Source organism: Prosopis cineraria, unplaced genomic scaffold (assembly GCF_029017545.1).
Source record: "Prosopis cineraria cultivar Desert tree isolate PC_DT_omini unplaced genomic scaffold, ASM2901754v1 PC1, whole genome shotgun sequence".
Classification (NCBI taxonomy): Eukaryota; Viridiplantae; Streptophyta; class Magnoliopsida; order Fabales; family Fabaceae; genus Prosopis; species Prosopis cineraria.
This window is the reverse complement of record NW_026555332.1, coordinates 27872928-27895674: the sequence shown is the minus strand read 5'-3', so window position 1 is coordinate 27895674 and position 22747 is coordinate 27872928. Positions and strand designations below refer to the sequence as shown.

At 30.3% G+C, this 22747-nt stretch overlaps 1 protein-coding gene across 2 annotated transcripts; it reads left to right on the top strand.

The window, feature by feature from the left end:
• Window positions 1-20220: 20220 nt before the first annotated feature.
• Window positions 20221-22468, top strand: LOC129289089 (transcription factor TCP17-like). 2 transcript variants are annotated; one of them, XM_054925909.1, is made up of 2 exons: window positions 20221-20414; window positions 21020-22468. In XM_054925909.1, exon 2 carries the CDS (start codon window positions 21102-21104, stop codon window positions 22146-22148), a length of 1047 nt encoding a protein of 348 aa, XP_054781884.1. In that variant the 5' UTR covers window positions 20221-20414; window positions 21020-21101; the 3' UTR covers window positions 22149-22468. The 2 variants fall into 2 exon arrangements, with proteins under 2 accessions (XP_054781884.1, XP_054781888.1); XM_054925913.1 differs by having other exon boundaries at window positions 20994-22468.
• Window positions 22469-22747: the final 279 nt, after the last annotated feature.

Below are 22747 nucleotides of genomic sequence, written 5' to 3'. Positions count from 1 at the left end.
GACTTGTACCATGCAGCTTTCTTATAGTGAGTTAATCCAGCATCTTGTACTCTTTCAAGTGCCTACGACTTTAATTTATATCTTTATAATTAATCAAAGTCATACTTGTCTTATTTCATCTATGATCCCTCATGGATGATTGACCAAAGACATTTAGGACAATAACTATAATTTGTCCAATGATACAATTATCATAGTGAATATACAATTAATATGATAACAAAAGAGAAATTCACTAAATAACAATGTTTATTGTACAATGATTGGCCCTAGGTCATAATTTCCAACACATAATGTTTTATTTTGACTTGAAATATGGAATTGAAGTCAAGATGATTTTCAAAACTATAAACATGCATCTATTTTAGGATGAAAGTGTGATATGATATGATGTGATGATTGTTTTATTGATAAAGGAAATTGAGGATTTAGTAAAAGTGAAGAATGGTTGTGAAAACATTACGAATGATCATTTGGGTAGCATATTATCATGAGCTTAATGTGCTAATAATGAATAAATGAAATTGTAAAATAAGCATCGTACATAGCATGATCAGTTGGTGAGAATTTGCCTAAGGGAGGAGTAGTTAAAATCCATATGGTATTTTTGGCTACCTTCTGGTGCACAAAGGTATAGCCTTGTCTCATAGTTTGTCAAGGGACTAGAACCTAACTATCTCTACCAATTTATCGAGGAGGTTAGCTTAGGGTATATGACACCCTAGAAGTTTGAGAGTGAGGGAAACTGTGGTCCAAGAGTGAGTCCTGTAATCTTTTAGTCAGGTCACATCTCACAATTAGTGAGCTTGGGTATTCTCGTCATATGGACAAAACCCTATTTGATATTATATCCCCACAGTTTTAATCGAAAGATATAAGGAGGGTATAAGGTGGTTTGATCATGCTTATGTAATCATATGACATATTACATGGTTGTTTAAGTTTGTGACAAGTCATGAAAATAATTTAGGTCATTGTCACATGTTTGTGTGTCTTGTGGCAATGTACTCTGTGATGGGAGATGATATAAGTGAAAGTGAAATTGTTTATGAAATTAGAACTTGCATCTCATGTAATTATATGATTTTGAGTGTTTGACTTACTTTAAGTGTTTAAATCAATTGATATACAACTGCATAAGGTAGGTATACCTTAGTTACTAAGTAGCTAGACTCACCCCTCTATTTTAATATTTTACAAGCTATAGCTCTAGTGTGGAAAGGGAAAAGCTTGCAGAGGTTTAGGAATCTTGGATTCCTACTGTAAGGCATCTTATTCTCATTTATTTTGTATAATAGTTTAAATATTGCCAATTAGAATGCATATTGTTTACACTTGCACTATATTGTTGTTTATGATGCCTGGAATGTATTTTGGGCCCTGAGATGTTGTTTATGATAAATTATAAATGTTGATAGGGCCAAAATATCAGTACAAGTATAGTATGATTTTTTAAACATGCTACGGATGATTTTTGATGAAATGCAATGCTAAAACCTTCCCCTCTTGTTTTGGTATTAAAAGGGTTGACAGGTGAAAATGTGATATAGTGGTGTGTATGTGCATGTAATATGTTATATTGTCAATCCTAGGTCTAATGAATATGGTTTGAGTGTTAGGAATAGTTTTTAGCACTTATTTGGGGTTTGGACACTTTTTTTTAGAGAAAGTTGTGAAAAATTGTGAAAATATGTTTGGGTGTCCAACTACCTAGTATAACTTGATTTGAAAGTGAAACCCATGTCAATAGCTAGTTTATAAAAAGAGCTTTCCGTAGACTCTAAGATCATCTCATTCGAACATCGTATGGATAAATGGGGCACACTGAAAGTTGCCCGAATCTACTTTCCAATGATTGCAAAAATGCTATCTTGAACATGCAACACGCTCCGGCGCATGACACCTCTATGCCACGAGCCACAGCGCACTCCTCTATTTTTCCAGCTTTAAAGATTTTTCAAGTTGTTTTGTATTCTTTAACTTCTCTGAGGTATTTCATGCTTTCAAAACATTATTTTACTTTGATTAAAGGTATAATAAATGATTTTCACTTATTATAACCTATGAAAACTAAGGATCCCAACATTTCAAATTACAAACTTCATAATCTCTTTGTGGGTTAATCCCTTGATTACCTTGAATTTGGAAATTATGGTGATTAGTATAAGGGAGATTTTACACATTTCATGATAGCCATCTTGATCGTACCATGACATTCATTCATCTCGACTATTCATCACAAGTTCCTACCAAACCTTTACTTCTTCTACGACCATGCATGACTTTCATCTATTATTGTAGCTAGCTGAAAATATGGGAATGTGAAACTTAGAACTTGGAGCGTGACAATGGCATGGGAGGAGGAGGAGACACAAAGCCATGAGGTAGCACCAACGATGACAAGCAGAAGCATAAGCAGATATCTAGTGGTTGAGAACTATTGACAGCAAGGATGAGAGAGATCTTTGAACTGAATAGTGTGTGCCTATAAAAGTGGGTCCTCGTAGTTTCACTTAACAAATGTTTATGTTTTTAAACAACAAGGGCAACATTGCTCCAATTTAATTAGTTTAGGGGTTACATTGTTGTGTTTAATAGTTTAGAGACATCATTGCTTCTCTGTGAATAGTTTAATAGCAAAATTACATTTAACCCCTAATTAAATACATCCTAATCGACTGAAAGGTAATTAAGACATCTTAGAAACAAGTGTCACTATAAAAGAAAGGAAAATAATTAACTAAATTAGAATAATCCATCCTGATAGGTGAATCTTGATCCCTGACATTCGTTTGATTAGTTGGTCCATTGTCTCATCACATTTATTGTTTTCTTATTTAATTGCATTATTTAATTATTCATTCTAGATCTCTTTTTAAAACTCTTATTTGTTTTCTCAAATAACAAATATCACTATTTTCCTTTAGGTTTGACTTTTAGAATACTTTGAGATTTGTTACTGCATCGATCTCGTGCACTTGTAGGAACGATCAACCATCCTCTCCTCCCCTCTTTGCTCTCCTCCACCCTCCATCACCTTTGCTCATGTGCTCATTAACCCTTTTTATTAATTAAAAGAAACCTCATTATATATATAATACCTAGCTCAAGTTACAATAAAACTACTAAAATTATAAGGTAAAAATGGAGCATCATTTGATACTTTGACTTGGCAATATATAATATAATATGGCCAAACTTTTATTTTCAGAAGTCACTTGACCGCGCATAGTATAACATATTTTTTATCTATAAAATTGATTATTTACAATTCTATTTATTTTTTATTTTATTCTCCATAATAAATGGAAAGTACGAATTGATCAAATGCAAACAATTAGACTCAAATATTTATGAACTTTAAGAGCTGCTTCCTGTATTTGACTCTTCCCAATTACTGAAATCGAGCCAAATTAAATTAACATGATCTTCAAATTATGCGCCTCTGCTTGGGTAAAAATGTATGTCCTGCTAACAGGAATGCCTACCATTAAGATACTTGTGCACAATAATTAAAAAAAAAAAACAGAGTTAAACTTTTCACTTAACATGGCACACACCTCCATAAATATTTAGACTGGACAACGCACGTTGATGTAAGAGGAAACAAGAAAAATAAAAACTCTATAATGCAATGTTTGATGGGAAAAAAAGTGTTTTCTAAAAAAATTCTAATGAAACTCTAATCCATCTATCTCATTTTATTTCCAGAAAAAAAATATTTTCATGTATCACATATTGCCTAAAAAATTCAGTTTGCAAGACAACAGTAGTGTCGTGCCTGAAAGGATAATATATTAACAATGGATTTTTTTTCAATCAGTTTTCATCCGATATTTTGGTCAATAATACTAACATACATCAATATTGAATTCCCTTTGGCCACATAGCCGCAATCACACACATGCACGCACATATATATAGTATCATTTACACACACACAGTATATATATAATCTATAATCTATAATCTATAATCTATAAGAAACCACTTTGTTTACATATTATGAATTATTTGACTTTTTAAAATTTTGTACCGAAGGTGAAGCTCATGATAATCAATTAACATCTAGTTTGTTGCTGAATAAACAAGCTGGGGAAAAACTTCTACCCCATATTACATCGCCAACGGAACATAAAAATTTCTCGTACGGATTGCCCGAGCTGTTTTCACTTTCACATGCATAAGAAATTAAACTTGCTCCACAACAGAACAAAAGAAAAACAAAGTGTTAAGAGACACTGCTTCTGGCAAGCCTGAAGCATTCTGGCTACGCAGAAAGGTGAGAGCGATAAGTCATAAGCAGAGAACGAAGGGTCTACGTCTCAGCGTCTGTGTCTATAATTTTGGGACCATTTAGTTTGATGGTCAGTCTCTGATAATCAGAAACTATCTTGAGATGCCCAACCATAGCCATATTACTGTTACTTAGATTAAGACTAATAATAACGCAAATCCTTCAAAGTAAACCCAATTCAGTGCTCTTCAATGATCTTTTTTATTTCTCTTTGCCTGTATTTAATTCTGTCGCAAAGTCCTTCTATGTGCGTCAATATGTGTTCAGAGTCCAACGGTCTCTGACGCATATATAATAACAGAAGAACACTTCGACAGTTATGAAGAATAGTCCTTTTTCGTTCTCCTTTTGGCTAGAACGAGTCACTGGCTAAGGAGAATTAATTTGTTTGTCTTTCTTCATCTCCATCTTCATCTTCTTGTTCTCTCACGTCCTTTTACCTCCTTATACTGTGTCGAATTTTTTTTTTTAAAAAAAAATCCTTTCGTTATTTCGTGAGAAATGATTTATAGGTTTGGAACCTTTTTGCTTCTTTAAGTATATCTTGTTTAATTTAAAGCAGCTTCAGCTGCAAATATACTCATTTGGTAGGGTAGAGAGAAGATTAATTTTGATCATATTTATAGAAAATGTCAGTATTTTTCATGTTCATATTTAGTTGTCTACCTTTGTTAAATGTTAGAAAAAATTATTAAAAATGATCATTTTTGTCCTAATAAGGGGTAAAAATAGAAATTTATTAAATTTTAATATAAAATTAATAAAATTTAAAATTTTTCTTAGCTTCAGTAAAAATGTTGGAAGTAACTTATAAATAGAATTAAAGAGAGTAGATGTAATCATTAAAAAACCAAACCAGTTCTTGTCCAGGTTCACGCTTGCTAGATTGTTAATCTACTTCCTATATTCTAAATTATAAAAAACTTTTAAATAGAATCATATATACCAATAAAATTTATTAAATATACCTTACAACTTTATTTCTTTTTTTCAAAAAAAAAAAAAGAATATAAACTTCTAAAAATACCCTTAATTTAATACTTCATTTATGGAATAATACTAAAGAGGGAGAATATAATGGAAAAGGTAATATTAAAAAAGTATAATTAATAAAATCTTATTTTTATTGAAGTGTCTTGTATTTTGGAATACTAAATCTCTCACAAAAGTGTTTTATAATTTAGAATGAATGGAGTATTATCTAGAATAGAAGAAGGAAGTTATAATTATGTTAAAAAATGGTTTTTGAGATTTACCGAAAAAAAATATTTTTGGGGCATTGTAGGGTTTGACAACTCACAAGGTATAAGGGCATGTTTGCTTATTATTAAAAAAAGAGTGATCTTTAGATAGTTTAAAGATTTTATAAAAATATTTTTTTTTTAGATTTTATAAAAAACATTATTTTATATTTGGTTACAATAATTAAAAATGATTATTAGTTAATCATTTTTAAACTTTATGATATCTTCTTTGATTTTTATTTTTTAAAAATGAGTTATTATTCAATTTTTTAAAACTTTATGATATCTTTGCAAATTCTACCTTTTTAAAATATACTTTTTTATTTACCATATTAAATTATTTTTAACGTCAAATTATTTTATGAAAAAGTTATTTATTGTTTGAAAAAATTATTTTATGAGTTTTCATGATGTTTATTTAACTATTTGAAAATAATCAAAATCAAAAAAAAATATTTATAATTATGTTAATAAACTACTTTGAATAAATTTTAAAAATAATTTAATGCGGTAGAGGAGAGAGAGAAAATTTCAATGAGGTAGGATACATAAATATATCATAAAATTTTAAAATAATATACCTTTTTTATAAAATAAAAATTGAGGAAGATATCATAAAATTTAAAAATAAATAACTAATAATCACTTTTTTGTTATTGTAACCAAACATATTTTTATAAAATTTTTAAAAAATAAATCTCTTTATAAAAACTCTAAAATATCTAAAAATTACTTACTTTTTTACTTTTAAACAAAACCAACCCTTAAAATAATTAGAAATATTTTTTTTTTAGAATTTTAATTATTTTTAAAAATTTTGATCAAATATCATAAAAACTCGTAGAATAATTTTTTTTTTTTCAAAAATGAGTGATTTTTTATGAAATATACTAAAACACATATTGTTTCCTAAATCCTTAAATGTTCTCAACACTAGATAGGACCGGTTTTACCAACTAGTAAACCATGGAACTGGACTCCATTATTCCAATTCGAAACGGCTCTCCTAAACTATATAATTTATTTTTATTTAATAATGCATCTAATTTTAAAAACATCACAACTCCCTTCAAGTGCTGAATTGAAGTAGGGTAAACAAGTAAAACTATATTTAATTAATTATATTTACTTTTGTCCTTGCCACATGATTAGTTTGACTTTCTTTTGGCGGACGCATGCAAGCAAGCTTCAAGCATGATGCTTCCTCAAAAAAGAAAAAGGGAGAGAATATAACTTTTATTTCCTATACTTTTAGCTATCTCAAGTCTCTTAAGTTTTATCTGTCAAAATTGTTAATCCCTACATTTTTAAATATAGCCATAAGAATTTAACAGTGATTAACATGTTGATAAACTTAGTTCCTTCTTTGTACTTACTGATAAAAATTATAATAAGTTGTATAAAAAGTGAGTAAAAGACCCAAAAAAAGCAAGACATTAAATCATAATCTTTCAATGTGGAATGGATGAAATTTCAAGGGAAAGAAAAACAGACAATTGGGGCAGACATATGGCCAAATTAATAGCCATTTTACTCATACAATGTCCAATTTAACATAGTTTTATTAACTCATCAATAAAATTAAATAGTTATTTGCATATCCATCAACATATTTAACTTTACTAGTGATGATAAGGACTAACAATATTTCAGACATTTGAAACTTTAGAGACACGAACAACAAAATAAAAAATACAAGGACTAACATGAAAATATATCAAAACTATTTTCCAAAAGAGAGAGGTCATGCCGTGGAGTCCCACACTTCTTAAACATTACAATTAATCCACTTGTTAATTTATTCTCTCTCAGTGAAATTTTTAACTCGTTTCCATGCATCTCTCTTCAATAAAGACGTGTGGTCCTGTTCTTATTCAGTAAGGTGCTTTAAAGATAACGTGTAATATTGGCCCCTCACCCCATGTATGAGTAGCTTTCATCCACATGGAAATGACACTGCTCTTAGACTAGACACTACAACTTTTGAATCTCACCAACACAGACTTATCTAAAGTGGATTTCTTCTCTCTGTGTCTTTCAATTGATCAATCTCCGTGTGATCATACCTTCTCCTGCTCTTGTTTTTCTCTCCCCTTTTTGTTCTTTTATTCTGTCTTTTTTGTGCATGGATTGGAAAACTTCATTCTTCAAATTAGGGTTTCGCCGTGGACTTCTTTTTTTTTTTTTTGTCTATGGCAATAAAAATTGGTTTTAATCATATATATATATATATATATATATCTAAAATAAAACATCGGCTTAGTTTTGACCTAATATATTTAGGAATGAAGCTAAACTTTCCTGTTTAATTTTCTTTCCACAATTTCCACAATTTTATTTGGCTGCATTAGAATATGATTTTTTTTAATACAATACCATGGGAAAACCGTGTAAAGAGACAATGATTGGACAAAAATCGTAATGTCAAAATTATCATTGGATGTATTGTGAGCTAGTGTATCGGCTCATCTATTTGCTTAGCTTTCTTGTATACATAATCATTAGAATACGATTTAAGCCCTAAATAAAACTAACCACGTCTGCTTTCACTCTTATCTTGTGAGTTAATTTTAGGAGACTGATTTTGTTATAATCTAGGTGAACATAGGTGATCAAATTAAACATATATTCAAGATTATCTTCTCAAAATAAGAACTAAACTAGATGTGAGCTCGGTGCGTTGTTTGAAACATGGGAAATAAATGGTGAAAGTCTTGGGTTTGATCTCAAGCACTTGCCTACCCTATGTGATTCAAAAAAAGTTATGCTATTTGTAACATGGGTTAAGAGTCACTAGGGACCTTAAATTATAACTATGAGCTAATTCTATCTCTCAACGTTAAAACCACTTAATGTTTATTAGTCGTCAATGAATTTCACTATTTTTTAATATTTTTATTGAGTTAGAGGTCATTTTTACCCTCAATTTTTATTCAAAAGGTTAGTGAGCACCCCCAATTCAAATATTTTATAATAAAATATATTAAAAAAATATAATATGGGGCCTACTAAAAGTCAAATAGTAGTGAGAAAATGACAAGGTAATAAGGAAGAAAATCTTTAAAGCTGAAAAATAGAATTGACTTGTAGTTGAGTCTAAGGTCCCCAATGACCTTTCAAATGAAGTTGAAGGGCAAAAATGCTCCTTAACCCTCATAACATTGTATTCATCTAAAATTTATTTATAATAACATAAACTAGATCTAGAAGAAGGGGTTAGTTTTGCAAAAGATGCCAAATTACAATTTAAATTTCTGCCAGAAGAAGAGCCACATTTAATTAAGTGTCTAACGCATTCAAATAGGATGAGCTTTAATAAAAGAATATTTTTTGTGGGTAAGAAAAAATAATGATATATTGATATTGATATTATTTATTGATGGTATATAAGCAAAAATAAGTTGGATAGCATGGATGGAATTTTTTTGTTTTTGGCCGGAACTAGGATGGAATGGCCAAATACATGAGAAAACAAAAGCGATGCTCATGATGAATGATGATAAGAAGGTACTGTTTGCTTGGTGTCTTTTGGCTTTGCTTCTATGGACCCCATGTGACGCGTTTCTGTCACACAACCTTTCGTAATTGCCGATAAAGTGTGACTAACAACTTTTCGAAATGTGCAATACAATGGTCCCCGTTTTGGAGGTTATTAACTTGCATACAAAACTCTGCTTGTGACCAACTAGCATGTATAAGTACCTTTCCCTGCATATGGAGATAGCGAACAATAGAATGAATTTTTAGTGGATAGATACAATGTACAAAACATCGCAAGTCTGCAGAACAGATAAGCAATGCGTGAAACTCAAATAATTTATAATATTGCCATATGTTTCTGTCAGTCAATGATGGATTTAGGTATTTATAGGATAATGCGCACTGAATCTAAAATTCTTGTAACATAGAATGCGCAAAAATTTTGGACCCAACTACTATAATCAGTGAAAGTATGAATATATACCAGAGCTCAAACCAATCGACAAGGATATAAATCGTAATATATGGATCTTCTCTGATAATAATTACTTAACGTATAGCCTCACTGCTGCTAATTTCTTTCTCTCAGGTCCAGGGGAAAAAAATGCTACTCATAGTTTCTTTCACTCCTGTATTTTCTTCAATTAAAAGAAAAACACAAATCGACCTAATTAATTTGGTTTTTCCGTTTTTATTCTTCAACTTTTTTTAGTAGTATCACATGATTTTCGAAAGTCACAATATATGGGTTGTAACTAATATGGATCAAGTTTAATTAGTTAGATTATACAGTTGCAAACTCTTCTCATGGCAATTTTCTATGCAGAGAATAATAATAAAGTCCCAAAACTTGGAACTTATGATAGTTAAGTTTTGATAAAAAATTTTAAAAAATTAATTGTAAATATTGATTCAAATAGTTGCAAATATGAATCTCAACTACAAACTTCACCTTTATTTATAGTTGGTTCCAAGCCTAGAGAAAAGATGACACTACTATCGAATAGCGTCAAAATTAATAAAAACTAAATTTTATAGTAAAGCACAATCTAGGTCGTTTTCCTAAGAGTCAATAGAGTAACCATTTGAATTATGATTATAACAAGTTAAAAAGTGGGGGATTCTTTATGATGAAATTAATTTTTAAAAAAACTAAATTAAAATTAAATAAAAAAAAATTTTAACTGAAAAAATTATCAAATGCACAATCAATTATAACCCAATCAACTAAATTTAATCTTCTTTGTCCACAAAATAAATTAACTTAATTTAACTTTATTATTCTGTTTTATTTTATATTTCTCAAACATTTAAGAATTAAACAAAAAATTGAGTTATTGATTAATTGAAATGTCCCTTAACTCACAACCTAACAACTATTTTATGTTATCCATATAAAAAAATTATCCATATAAAAAAATAAAGCATGAGTAATTACTCAAGCCAAGACAAATTACTCTTATGTTACTATATCAATCAATTATAGCAAGCAAAACCTCAGATAAAATTTATAACCTAAAAATTATGCAATAAAGCTACTCTAATCAGCAACAGCAATTAAAGCGTAAAATTTAAAGGTAGAGAAAAGAAGAGCAAATTAGAATAAAGCTAGAATAAAATCTTTCCTGAATATCAAAGATTTTGATTAAAATTTAGGATCATAGTTTATGATTGATCACATAAAAATATTCAGCTCTTCATGGAACTAAAAATCAAATAGTACCTTGAACAAAAAGAGCTGAAGAATGATCGCCAGTGCACGAAGGAGTCGACGGTGATGCATCTCTTGGGTGATTTGTATGGCTAAAGGAAAACATAATAATTTAATAAAATGATAAAATTATCCTAAATAACCTTAATTGAAAACTACGCTAAAAATCCTAAGATAAATATAAAAAAAATTCTAAAAATTTGATTCTTAATTTGATCTTTAAGCATGCCCTTATTCTTCTTATCTAAAATACTCTCTATCAATATCTTTTAAATTGAATCTAGAAAATATATACAAATAAAAGTAAATGGAAAATGTGCAAAAATATCAAAGATATCATTTATACTTTAAATAAAAAATTTAGATAGTTAAAATCTCAAAATTGAAGATTGACTAATAAAATTAAATAATATCTAATTAAACTTAATTAGCCTCAAATAAATATTTAAAATTTTAAATTAAAAAGATAAAAATATATAACCTGCCATTTATCAATTCCCCCACACTTAAACTTTTGCACACCTAGAAAAAACTTAAATCTCAAATTTCAAGAAAAGAAATGTGGAAATAGCAAAGAATAAGAAGAATCACAGCTGTTCAGTATTTTAACATTCTAATTAATATCTCTTATATCCAAAATAATAAGTATCATGGTAATTTTATTTGATAAGAGCAATAGCCTCTCACAAGGGTCAAGTGTTTAACTTTCAACTCTCAAGTATATATAAGTAAGTATTTCACTCAAGTTTTCCTATCAAAACCTTACTACCATAAGCTTGTTTACCATCTAGGTCTCCACCATCTATGTCATATGCAATGTGAGAATTAAAAAGACTTTATTTTAGGTTGTAATGGGGCTTAGATAAAGGTATGATGTAGAAAAATGAAGGCTAATAAATTTTAAGATAATGAAAAGCATATTTGAAACAAAACATATAGAATAAAAGAAACAATATAAATTGATTTGGGTTTATTTTTCTCTCTTTATTTTGTTTTCCTTTCTTTTCTTCATGCACTTTATTTTATTTTATTTTTTGCTTTCTGCCTTTTACACTCTTTCTTTTCTTTTCTTTTTTTCCCTTTCTTTGATTTTTGGCTCCCTTTCTTTTTCCAAAATAACCCAAATCTCTCTTCAAACATATTCTTTCATTCCAACAAATATTATGATATACTTTTCATTACCAAAAGTGGGATGAGAAAAATGAAGGGAAAAAATATTGTATTCATTATATTTTCAATTAGCTAAAATTTTAAAGAAAAGGTTTAGGCTCAAAGGAGCTAACAAGGGATAAATTACATGGGATGACTATTTGGCTAAGTAGGCTAAAAGAAAAGAATGCCTAAATAATCTTCATGCAAAGCATATATAATCATAGTCTCAACTAAAAATCGAGACAAGTTCTAGAGTGAGAGTAGTGATATGAAAATACACACAAGAAAAGAATAATGTTAGGCCCAAATTCTCACAAACTAAAGACTATCACATTAATCTATTAAAACTAAATTCATTGCCACTTAACTTGAATTTCAAATATAAGATCAGTTACTTATTATGTTCAAATGCATTCAAACTAAAATTTCCTTAAACTCGTAATTTCACACAAGAAGACACTAAAAGTATTTAAAAAAAGCAAAAAAATGCTAACTTTTTTCAAAATTTCAAAATAAAGATAAATCTCTTCCCCCTCACTTAAATCTTGCATTGTCCTTAATACAACTCAATTTAGAATAATCCAGTTAATCAAAGAATAAAGTATAAAATGCAAGGTAAAAGTGAAAGGAGAAGAGACAGTCAGATAATTTAAATCTCTGTAAGCTCTTAAAGTTGAAATTCTCATCTTTGATAGAGAATAGATGCTTGTCCAAAATATTCTTCTCTCTAAGCTCATCAAAATCTCCTCTAGATGATGGCTTTAGATCAATTTGTAGAGGATCCACAATGTATATAAAATGATGAGTCAAGCCCTCTCTATATATGAAATAACTAATAAAATCAAGTAGACTCTCATCAATAAAGGTTAAAGATTTTTTGCAAAAACAGCCATCAATACTTTTCCTTTATCTAGTTGAAGGTTGCATGTCAATATTTCCATTGAAGATGGCCTCAATAGAGTAGAAGAAAATTTTCTAATCATAGGTGCCTGCTCTTGAAACTCAATAGAAACAACAAAATCCTCCACACAAGGACCATTAGAGTCAAAATGCATAATATAACTAATAATCCCATAGCTCTTAGTATTATCAATACCATCACAAAAAGCCATAGGGATCACAAAATCAATGCTATTTAGACAATCAATTGGATGCACAATCTCATAAGTATCATCAAAATCAAAAGGCTCAAGACAATAGCCTCAGTTAAATCAATATAGTTAAGTGGATCATCACACTCAATAAAGTTAATGCAAACAAGAGGATCCAATAAATCATTAGAGTTTATGAATTCATCTTTTTCAATACAGGCAGCACAATTATGTAAGCCATCAGATGTACAATACATAATGTTTTCATAATTCATCATATTAGGCAACTTAGTAATCAAATCATCCTAAGTCTCATCACATTGCTCATTCATGAATGAAAGATAATCATATTGAGTTTCCTTACTAAGATTATCATTAATGCAAGATAACATGTGCTTCTTAAGCATAACATCCTCTTGAGAACTCTTACTACCTATATTCACTTTAATCTCATAGTCACCCTCACATTTGTTCTCAATTATAGGTAATCTCTCTATCTCATCAACTCCCAAACAATTAAAAAATTCAGTTCTACTAAGAGTTAGAGGCTCAATACTAGAAGCAGATAAGTCCAAGGAGGAACAATGTAAACATTCATAAATATTAACACAATCAATGCATGGCTCAACATTTTTGGACTCAATTGTCTCTGGGCACTCTAAATCAATGTTATCACAAGCATCATTGGATGTAAAATATATCATGCCATTAGAAATAATAATATCAAGTAGTGCAAGATTACTAGTATATTTAATAAATTCTTTAGACCAAGAGGGATCAGTAGAATCAAGAGGGGATATATCAATCTTAGCATAAATCTTGCATGCACCTAATTCATCAATACCACTAGAACATGGTTTAGTGATTTTAGACTCATCACTATTAGGAAATTCAAAAATAATGTCCTCATCTATATCATTATCAAATGAAGAGTCCTCTTGTACTTGTTCTATTGGGGAATATGTTTGATCTACTATTTTGAGTCTCAAGACATTGATGTTGAAATTGTCGACACTCTGTTGAGGATGTTGAAATTGCATGTTATTCTCCAATATCTACTACTTCACAACTTCAAAACTACTCCCCTTACTAGACTCCTCAAGGTTTGGGATGGGTTGGCTTACATGTTATAAAGGCTATGCAGTCTCAAGCAAATCATTAGCCTACATATAAGGGTATTGTTAGACAAAAGCTGGGGTACTCTCATAAGGATAGGTGTGGAAGTGATGGTGCAAATGGTAGCATGACCATTGCTCATTATATATCAGGGAACTCCCAAAAGGGTAATAGTGAGGATGGTAAGGCTCCAATTCAAGTGGTTGTGCCATCGCCTGTTCAGCAAGCATTTGTTTAATAATATAAGTCAACTCATCAATTTTACTTTCAAAACTATGCGTATCATGATAAAGCATGGAGGAAGAAAAATCAGTATCAAGGTGATAACTATTCCAAGCCATCTCCATAGCCAAAATAGAATCACTCATACTAAAGGAAACTAAAAGGAAACATAAAGTCCTTTCTAGTATATGATCAAAATCATGATTTTTTTTGGTGGACCTTATCCTCACTAAAATAAAAAAAATAAAAGAAACTCCCTAAAAAAATAAGGAAAAAAATCTAAAAATTAAATCTAAAAAAATGAAAAATAACATAAAATTTGAAAAAAAAATAGCACCAAAAAATCATAGAAAATTTAAAAAAATAAGAAAAAAGAAAAAAGAAAAAAAATTAATGACCAAACTCAAAAAGTTAACACCTTTGACTCCCCGGCAACGGTGCTAAAATTTTAACACAACTATCGAATAACACCAAAATTAATAAAAATTAAATTTTGTAGTAAAGCGCAACCTAGGTTGTCTTCTTAAGAGTCAATAGAGCAACCATTTAAATTATAATTATAAAAAGCTAAAAAGCAGAGGTAATTTTTTATGACAAAATTAATTTTAAAAAAACTAAATTAAAATTAAATAAATAAAGAAAATTCAACTAAAAAAATTATCAAATACAAGCAGCACAATCAATCATAATCCAATTAGCTAAACTTAATCTTCCTTGTCCATAAAATAAATTAATTTTATTTAACTTTATTATTCTAGTTTTTTTATATATTTCTCAAACATTCAAGAATTAAACAAGAAATTAAGTTATAGATTAATTAAAATGTCCCTTAACCCAGAACTTGACAACTATTTTATGTTAGCCATATAAAAGACAAAGTATGAGTAATCACTCAAGTTAAGATGAATTACTCTTATGTTACTATATCAATCAATCATAGCAAGCAAAATTTTAGATAAAATATATAACCTAAAAATTATGCATGCTACTCTAATCAGCAACAGCAATTAAAGCGTAAAATTTTGAGATAAAGAGAAGAAGAGAAAATTAGAATAAAGCTAGAATAAAATCTTTCTTAAATATCAAAGACTTTAATTAAAATTTAGGATCATGTTTATGATTGATCACATGAAAATATTCACCTCTCTATGGAACTAAAAATCAAACAGCACCTTGAACAAAAAGAGCGGAAGAACGATCGCCACTGCAAAACATAATAATGTAATAAAAGGATAAAACTACCCTAAATAACCTTAATTGAACACTACGCTGAAAATTCCAAGATAAATATAAACAAAATTTCTAAAATTTGATTCTTGATTTGATCTTCAAGCATGTCCTTATTCTTCTTATCTAAAATACTCTGTATCAATATCTAATTAAACTTAATTAGCATCAAATAATATTTAAAAGTCTAAATTAAAAGAATAAAAATATATAAAATTACCATTTATCAAAGGAGAAGGGTTATGTGAAGCCTTTAATAGCTAATATAAAACTTTATTAAATCTTATTTGAATATGAACAATAGACATTTTTGTGCTAATGCTAAATTGTTGCCCATAGGTAATGCTCTATGTGGCTTGAGTGTAGTAAAAAATGAGTTAGAGCCACTGTGTTGATGCTTAGATGTAGTGTTAAATAAGCAAGAGCTATCACAATATTCTAGATAAGTGCAGCTATAGTAGTTAGTTCATGTGGGCAAGATCAGATTTGATACTTGAATTGTTGGGACCTTGACTTGTAAATCTATGGAGATGGTAGGAGAATATTATTCATAGAAGAATTAATATCTTGTGCTTGCAGGAAACCAAATGGATTGGTGAACAAGCTATAGATATTAAAGCTTTCAGACTTTAGTATACAAGAAAAGTAAGCACACAAAATGGGGTGAGCATCATTGTTGATGAGGAGTGGAAGAAGAACATGTAGAAGTTAATAGAATTAGCTAAGGATATAATTATTTCCTTAAAAATGATCATTGGATATTAGACTACCAATATTATTAGCGCTTATGCACCTCAAGTTAGGGTAACAGCTAATCTTAAGGAATTGTTTTAGGAAAACTTGGAGCAATTGATTCAAAGCATACCACAAAGTGAAAATATCTTTATTTGTGGAGACTTTAATGATCATGTTAAGGGGGAGGCAAGTAACAATGTGCAGGTGCATGGTGGTTTTAAACAGTGAAGGACAATCTATTATTAATTTGTCTTTGGCATATGATTTCAAAATTATCAACACTTGTTTCAATAATAGGGATGAACATCTTATCACTTACTAAAATTGACCTCAAGGTCATAGATTGTTTTCTTTAGTAAGGAACATGAATAGAAGACTTTGTAAAAATTGTAAGGTAATTCTTAGGGATAGCGTAACAACACAACAAAGGATCCTTTTTCTTGATATGCATATTAAGAGTGAAAATCAAAAGCATCGACAACTGGTGAAACCAAGGATTAGGTAGTGGCAGTTCAAAGATAAGAAGAGGAAAATTTTCAAGCGGAATCTTTTGGCTAAAGGAATTTAGAAGGCTTAGGGAAGTGCTAGCATCTTGTGGGAGAATATGGTTAAGAAGGTAAGGAAGGTTGCTAAAGAAGTTTTGGGAGAATCAAAAAGTTTTAGTCAAAAAAATAAGGATTCTTTATGGTGAAATGAAAACCTATAGGAAAAAAGTCAAACATAAGAAGGAGTATTTTAAAACCATTCACTTTGTACAATAATGCTAAAATTGGGAAAGATATCATATGACTAAGAAGGAAAGTAAGAAAGATGTAAGTGAAGCTCGTTCTAAGGCATTTGAAGAGTTTTACAAGGGTCTTAGGAGAAATGATGGAGAACAAAAAATTTATAAGATTGCTAAGGATAGGAAAAGAAAATCAAGAGATCTAAAATAGATAAGGTGCACAAAGGATAAAGAAATAAGAGTTTTGATTACAAATAGTGATATTAGAGATAGATGGGAAACTTACTTTTATAAACTTTTCAATGATAAAAGTGGTCTCATAGAGTAACTTAGAGGATTTAGTAACTCTTAAAGGAGAATATAATTTGTTATTCTACAAAAGGATATGCAATAGTGAGGTAAAGGAAGCTCTTAAAAAATAAAAATGGTAAAGCCATTGGACTTGATTGTATTTTTACTAAAGTGTGGAATTGTTTAGGTGAAGAGAAGGTGTAGTAACTAACTAAGTTATTTAGTGAGATCTTATGGACCAAGAAAATGCTTGACAAATGGAGGAAAAGTACATTAGTTCCTATTTATAAAAAAAGGGAATGTTTAGAATTGTGTAAACTATATAGGGATTAAGTTTATGAGTCCTACAATAAAATTGTAAGAAAGAGTGATTAAGTATAAGTTGATATTGGAGGCTAGTATTTTTTATAATCAATTTGGCTTCATGTTGGGTAGGGCAACTGCAAAAATGATTTATCTACTTAGTGGATTAATGAAAAAGTATCAAAGTAAATTTTAAGGTTGACAAATGATTTTCACTGATGTGGAAAAAACTTATGATCGTGTACCAAGAGAAGCACTTTGAAAAGCCTTAAAAAAGAAAAAAGTTCAGGTCACCTATATTAGAGCTATATTAGATATATAAGGGGGCAACAACCAGTATGTAAGAATGTCTAGTAGTGAAAAAAGGTCTTTCTTATAAGGATGGGACTATATAAGAGATTATCTTTGAGTCCTTATTTATCTGACTTGATTTTAGATATTTTAACTGAGTATATTCAAGAGAAAATCTCCAAATGCATGCTTTTTATGGATGGTATAGTTTTTATTGCGGAACTAAGAGAAGAGGTTAACTATAAACTTGAAAGTTATGAAGAAGGACCTTGGAGCTGAAGGTTTTTTTTTTTTTTCTGAGTAGGAATAAAACAGGATATTTGCATTGTAATTTTGATAAGAGGTTAATTAGTAGTAATTTAGAAGTAAAATTGAAAGATCAGATTATCTCTCAAGTGAAAAAGTTTAGATATTTGGGAGCTATTATTCAATATGATAGAAAAATTGATGGGGATGTTGCACATATAATACAAGTTAGGTGGTTTAATTGAAAAAAAAATAAAGACTAAATAAGTTATTTGTGATCGAAAGGTGCTTAATAAACTTGAAGGAAAATTTTATTGAACTACTATAAGACCAACTATGTTATATGGTAGTAAATGTTAGGCTTTAGAAGAATATTAGAAGCATAAAGTTAGAGTAGCCAAGATGAAAATATTGAGATAAATGTGCGAGCATCCATAAAAAGTTAAAAATTCAAAATAAGCATATTAAAGAAAATCTAATAACTGAACTACTTAAACCAACTGTATATGGCTGGCTTTTACTCTCCCTTCTTTCTTGAAACATCTATATTTATTGTTGCCTGATTCAAATTTAAATATTATCAGACAAAATAAAAGGTTGGTTTATTGTCAAATGTTTTCTTCTATATATCTTCAAGATTTAAGCTCTAATTCAGATTTTAAAAATATCATCTCTTCCCTTCAAAACTCTTTTTATTATAGCATTTGTCCAATTGTTTTCCTCTACACTAATTTATTTGATTTAATTTTTATTAAAGAAAGTGTATGACTTGATATTACATATACGAGGGTATCAATAATTTCTGAATTAATATAAAGTAATCTCTCCCATCCTAATGATAAAACAAACAAAGTTTCAAAACTCTTTTTATTCAGAATTGAATTAATACAGACACAATCAGAGAAAAAAAAATCCACAGCAAAAACAACCTACACAAACAGAAATCTAAAAGAGAAAAAAAAGTAGGACACCACCCATAAAACAAAAACTAACACGGCGGATCCTCAAAAAGATTATAATTAGTGAGGAGACTATGACACAACTTAACTAGATAATCAGTTTTCCTATTATCCTCCCTTAACATAAAATTAAAGTTTAAATCCCATTTCCTATACAAAAGTTTTCTAGTAGAATAAAGCGGCTCCGCCATTTGATGGTGAGGGCAGGCCAATACACCCTCTCACTTTAGAAAAAAATTATAAATAGAGTGTTCAAATGTTGCAACTTTGCACCTCTCACTCTTGATATTTCACAACCTCTAAGCTAAATAAAAAATATTTAGGCTTAAAAGCTTATTAAATACCTAATATTTTAATGATCAAAATAAAATATGAAGAAGATATTTACATGAGACCATATTAACATTTTCAAAATAATTTTCTATAAAAATGATAATCAATTTACTTATGTTTTTACAATGTTAGTCATAGTGTGATTATTATTTTTAAAAAAATTAACAATATTTAAATTAAATTATCTTGCATCCTCCAACTTCGAGTCCTGGCTCCATTACTAAGTAGAATCAATGATATTTTGAAAAGGATGACAACTATAATTATTTCTTGTGATTATTGAAATGGCATACACACAGTCACAAATTCTGTCTTATATTTAAGATCAAGTAGAGTTTGTCAGTTAAATTTTTTTTAATCTCACCCCTCCTTAATGCAACAAGTTATTGCTAGCATGTTTTTAAATTCTGATATAGCAATTTATTATTATCATTTTAAATGAAGGTAAAAATTAAAAAGTCATACATTTTTATGTAAATTTAAGTATCAATTATTATTTTTAAAACTGTAAATTAGTTAACATTTTTATTTTGTTATCCAAGATATTTTCACAAGCTACAGTCAGTAACTGTAAAATTAATCTTTTAAAAAATGTGAATGCCATATAAATGATTGTCTTCTTTTAAGAAATGCTTTTCTACACAGACCTCGTAACAAAATTAACTTTGTCCTATGATTAAGATGAGAAGTATAAACTAAACTACCTTGTTTACTTGACCGATCTGGATATATGCCACGTGGCCACCCATGCGCCATTGCTTTATCTTTCAGTGCGGCGTGGTCGGTTCAGTGCCAGCATCTTCTTCTTCCCTTTCCATTCTACAGCGGCTCAACTTGTTCACCAAGTTTATTCCGCGCCATCAAATCAAAACCCAAACTTTAAACCTAGCAATTCTGTTCTTAACCAGATCTTCGTATCCAAGGCACTGTGCCAACGTCTTCCTTTTTTCTCTCGTCCTTCGTATTGTTATCAGATAGGGGCCGGTGATCTTGTGAGTTAATTTTTATACTCCTACTTTATTAACTATCTAGCTAGGGTTCTTGAAAACTCTGCAGCTATAATTGCTTTTGAATGTGAACATGTTCTATTATCATATAATTGTTAGTACTAAATAGCTTGATAATAGACCTAGCTAGCTTGCACCTCATTTAATTGTTGTCACTATTCTTCTATACTTGTCTGTCATTTACTGCAACTATTTTTTACTGTAATGTTTTCAATATTTCGATTTTAGATAGAGATGTTTCTATATGTTCAAAGCCTGTATATCTAAAGTTTATTCTTCAAAATCCAAATTATTTATAGGAATTATACTGTTTTTGATGTAATCCCCTACAGAATAGCCGCAAGTCCGCCTTTTCTGCTTCAATATCGTTCTTCATTAATACGAAATCTGAGCAATAATTGAAAATTACTGTTCCGTCTCCGAGAAGAAACACTTTCTGTTTAGGCTCCCCCCCCCCCCCTGAGCTGACACAAACGAACTGTCTAATGGAAACTTAATTAGATTCATATATGTTGAAGCGGTCTCTTGTGTGTGAATATGTATATATGTCTATCAACAATTCAGAGAATGAAGAGTTTTCATTGTTGAAGCTGGAAGAGTAATTTGGCGAACGAAGAAGACGGAAAGGACAGCAAAATTCTTCGTTGAGAAAGTAACCATGAGAGACATAAGATGATGAACAACATTATTAGAACTTCAAAAGAAGCAGATTTGTCGTTAAAGCAGGAAAATCATCATGACAAAACGAAGAAGGCTTCGACTTCATCAAGCAGCAGCTTAACAGCACAATGGCTAAGATCAAAGGATCCAAGGATTGTTCGTGTTTCACGAGCCTTCGGAGGGAAAGATCGTCACAGCAAGGTGTGCACAGTGAGAGGACTGAGAGATAGACGAGTGAGACTTTCAGTTTCCACAGCTATTCAGCTATATGATCTTCAAGAGAGGTTAGGGTTCAACCAGCCCAGTAAGGTTGTGGATTGGTTGCTTGATGCAGCTAAGCATAAAATTGATGAACTCCCACCACTGCAAATTCCACCGGGAAGCTTCAGTTTCTGTGATCAGCCATCTGGATCAGTAACTTCTATGATGAACAATAATCAAGTTTCCACTTCTCAGCCAAATGAAGAACAAGGGCTTAACATCAATGAGAGTCTTCATCACTTGGAAGGTTCAAACTCAATCGTGACCAAGTCCAAAGGACAAGTGGCTACTGGTGAAGAGGATGTAAGAGACAATGTGTTGACAAGGAGGGCAAATAATAATCCTCCTCCTCCGCACCATCATCCTTCTTTTCTGGGTCTGTTGAACACTATGCCGCTTGGTTGTGGTGTTAATAATAACCAATGGGAGGCTAATTCAGGCCATGTTTTTCACTCGGGAAACCTTGGATTTGCAAACCAGACAGGTTTACACAGCTCTAACAACGTTGTACCTTTCTCAGCATTGTCATCAACCTTGTCTTTATCAACTGGACCAATAACTCAGCCCTACTTCCCTTCAAATATTGGGGCAATGGATATGGATCATCAAGGGCAGATCGATCAGTATCAGATGTTAAGTTCATCATCAAATTCTCTGATAAGTCCTTCTGTTTATACTACGAGCCAATCTACAAAGCCGTTCAGCTTGAGTATGATGATGAATCCAAAGCTTCTTCGATCACTGAATAGCAGTGGAACACAGTCTCGTAATAAAGACCAGATTTTTCCTTCCAAGTGACACACATATAGTACAGGACTCTCCTCAGAAAATAAGCATGGATTTGAGGAGAGTGAGAAACCAAGCTCGTGTTGGGAAGATAGTATTATTGATTCTACTAGATGGATTTTAAACAATAGTAACCTCCCTTCGTCAATTGATGTTTGACTTTCTGTTGTTTTCTGCTTTAATGAGTGTGCCCTTCCCTTACTTTTTCTGTGATCAGTCTGAAATGTTTCATAAGAGAAAAAGTAGTTGAAGAGATTGATCTGCTTCCCTGACACAGCGTCTTTCAACGGCTAAGACACTTATTCAATGACAATGGTTGATTATTTGCCTCATTGAAGATTTTCGATATTTATTTACTTATATTTTTATATTAATGATTTGATTAGCTGCGGGACATCTTGTGCGTTTGACCGATTCAAAAATAGGATTTTACAACATGTTTTTAGATATACCTTCACCTTGCTTCATTGATTTTATTGTGTGATTTGTATTCCTTGAGATAGATATATTGCAAATTAAAATATACCTTGGCTTATTTCTATCTCTGAGGCTCTGACGAACATAACGAACATAGCTAGATTCTTAGAGATATTCTTGGTTATATGTCGCGT

Coding starts and splice junctions, on each gene's coding strand:
- LOC129289089 (XM_054925909.1), top strand. CDS start 21,102: ATGATGAACAACATTATTAGAACTTCAAAAGAAGCAGATTTGTCGTTA.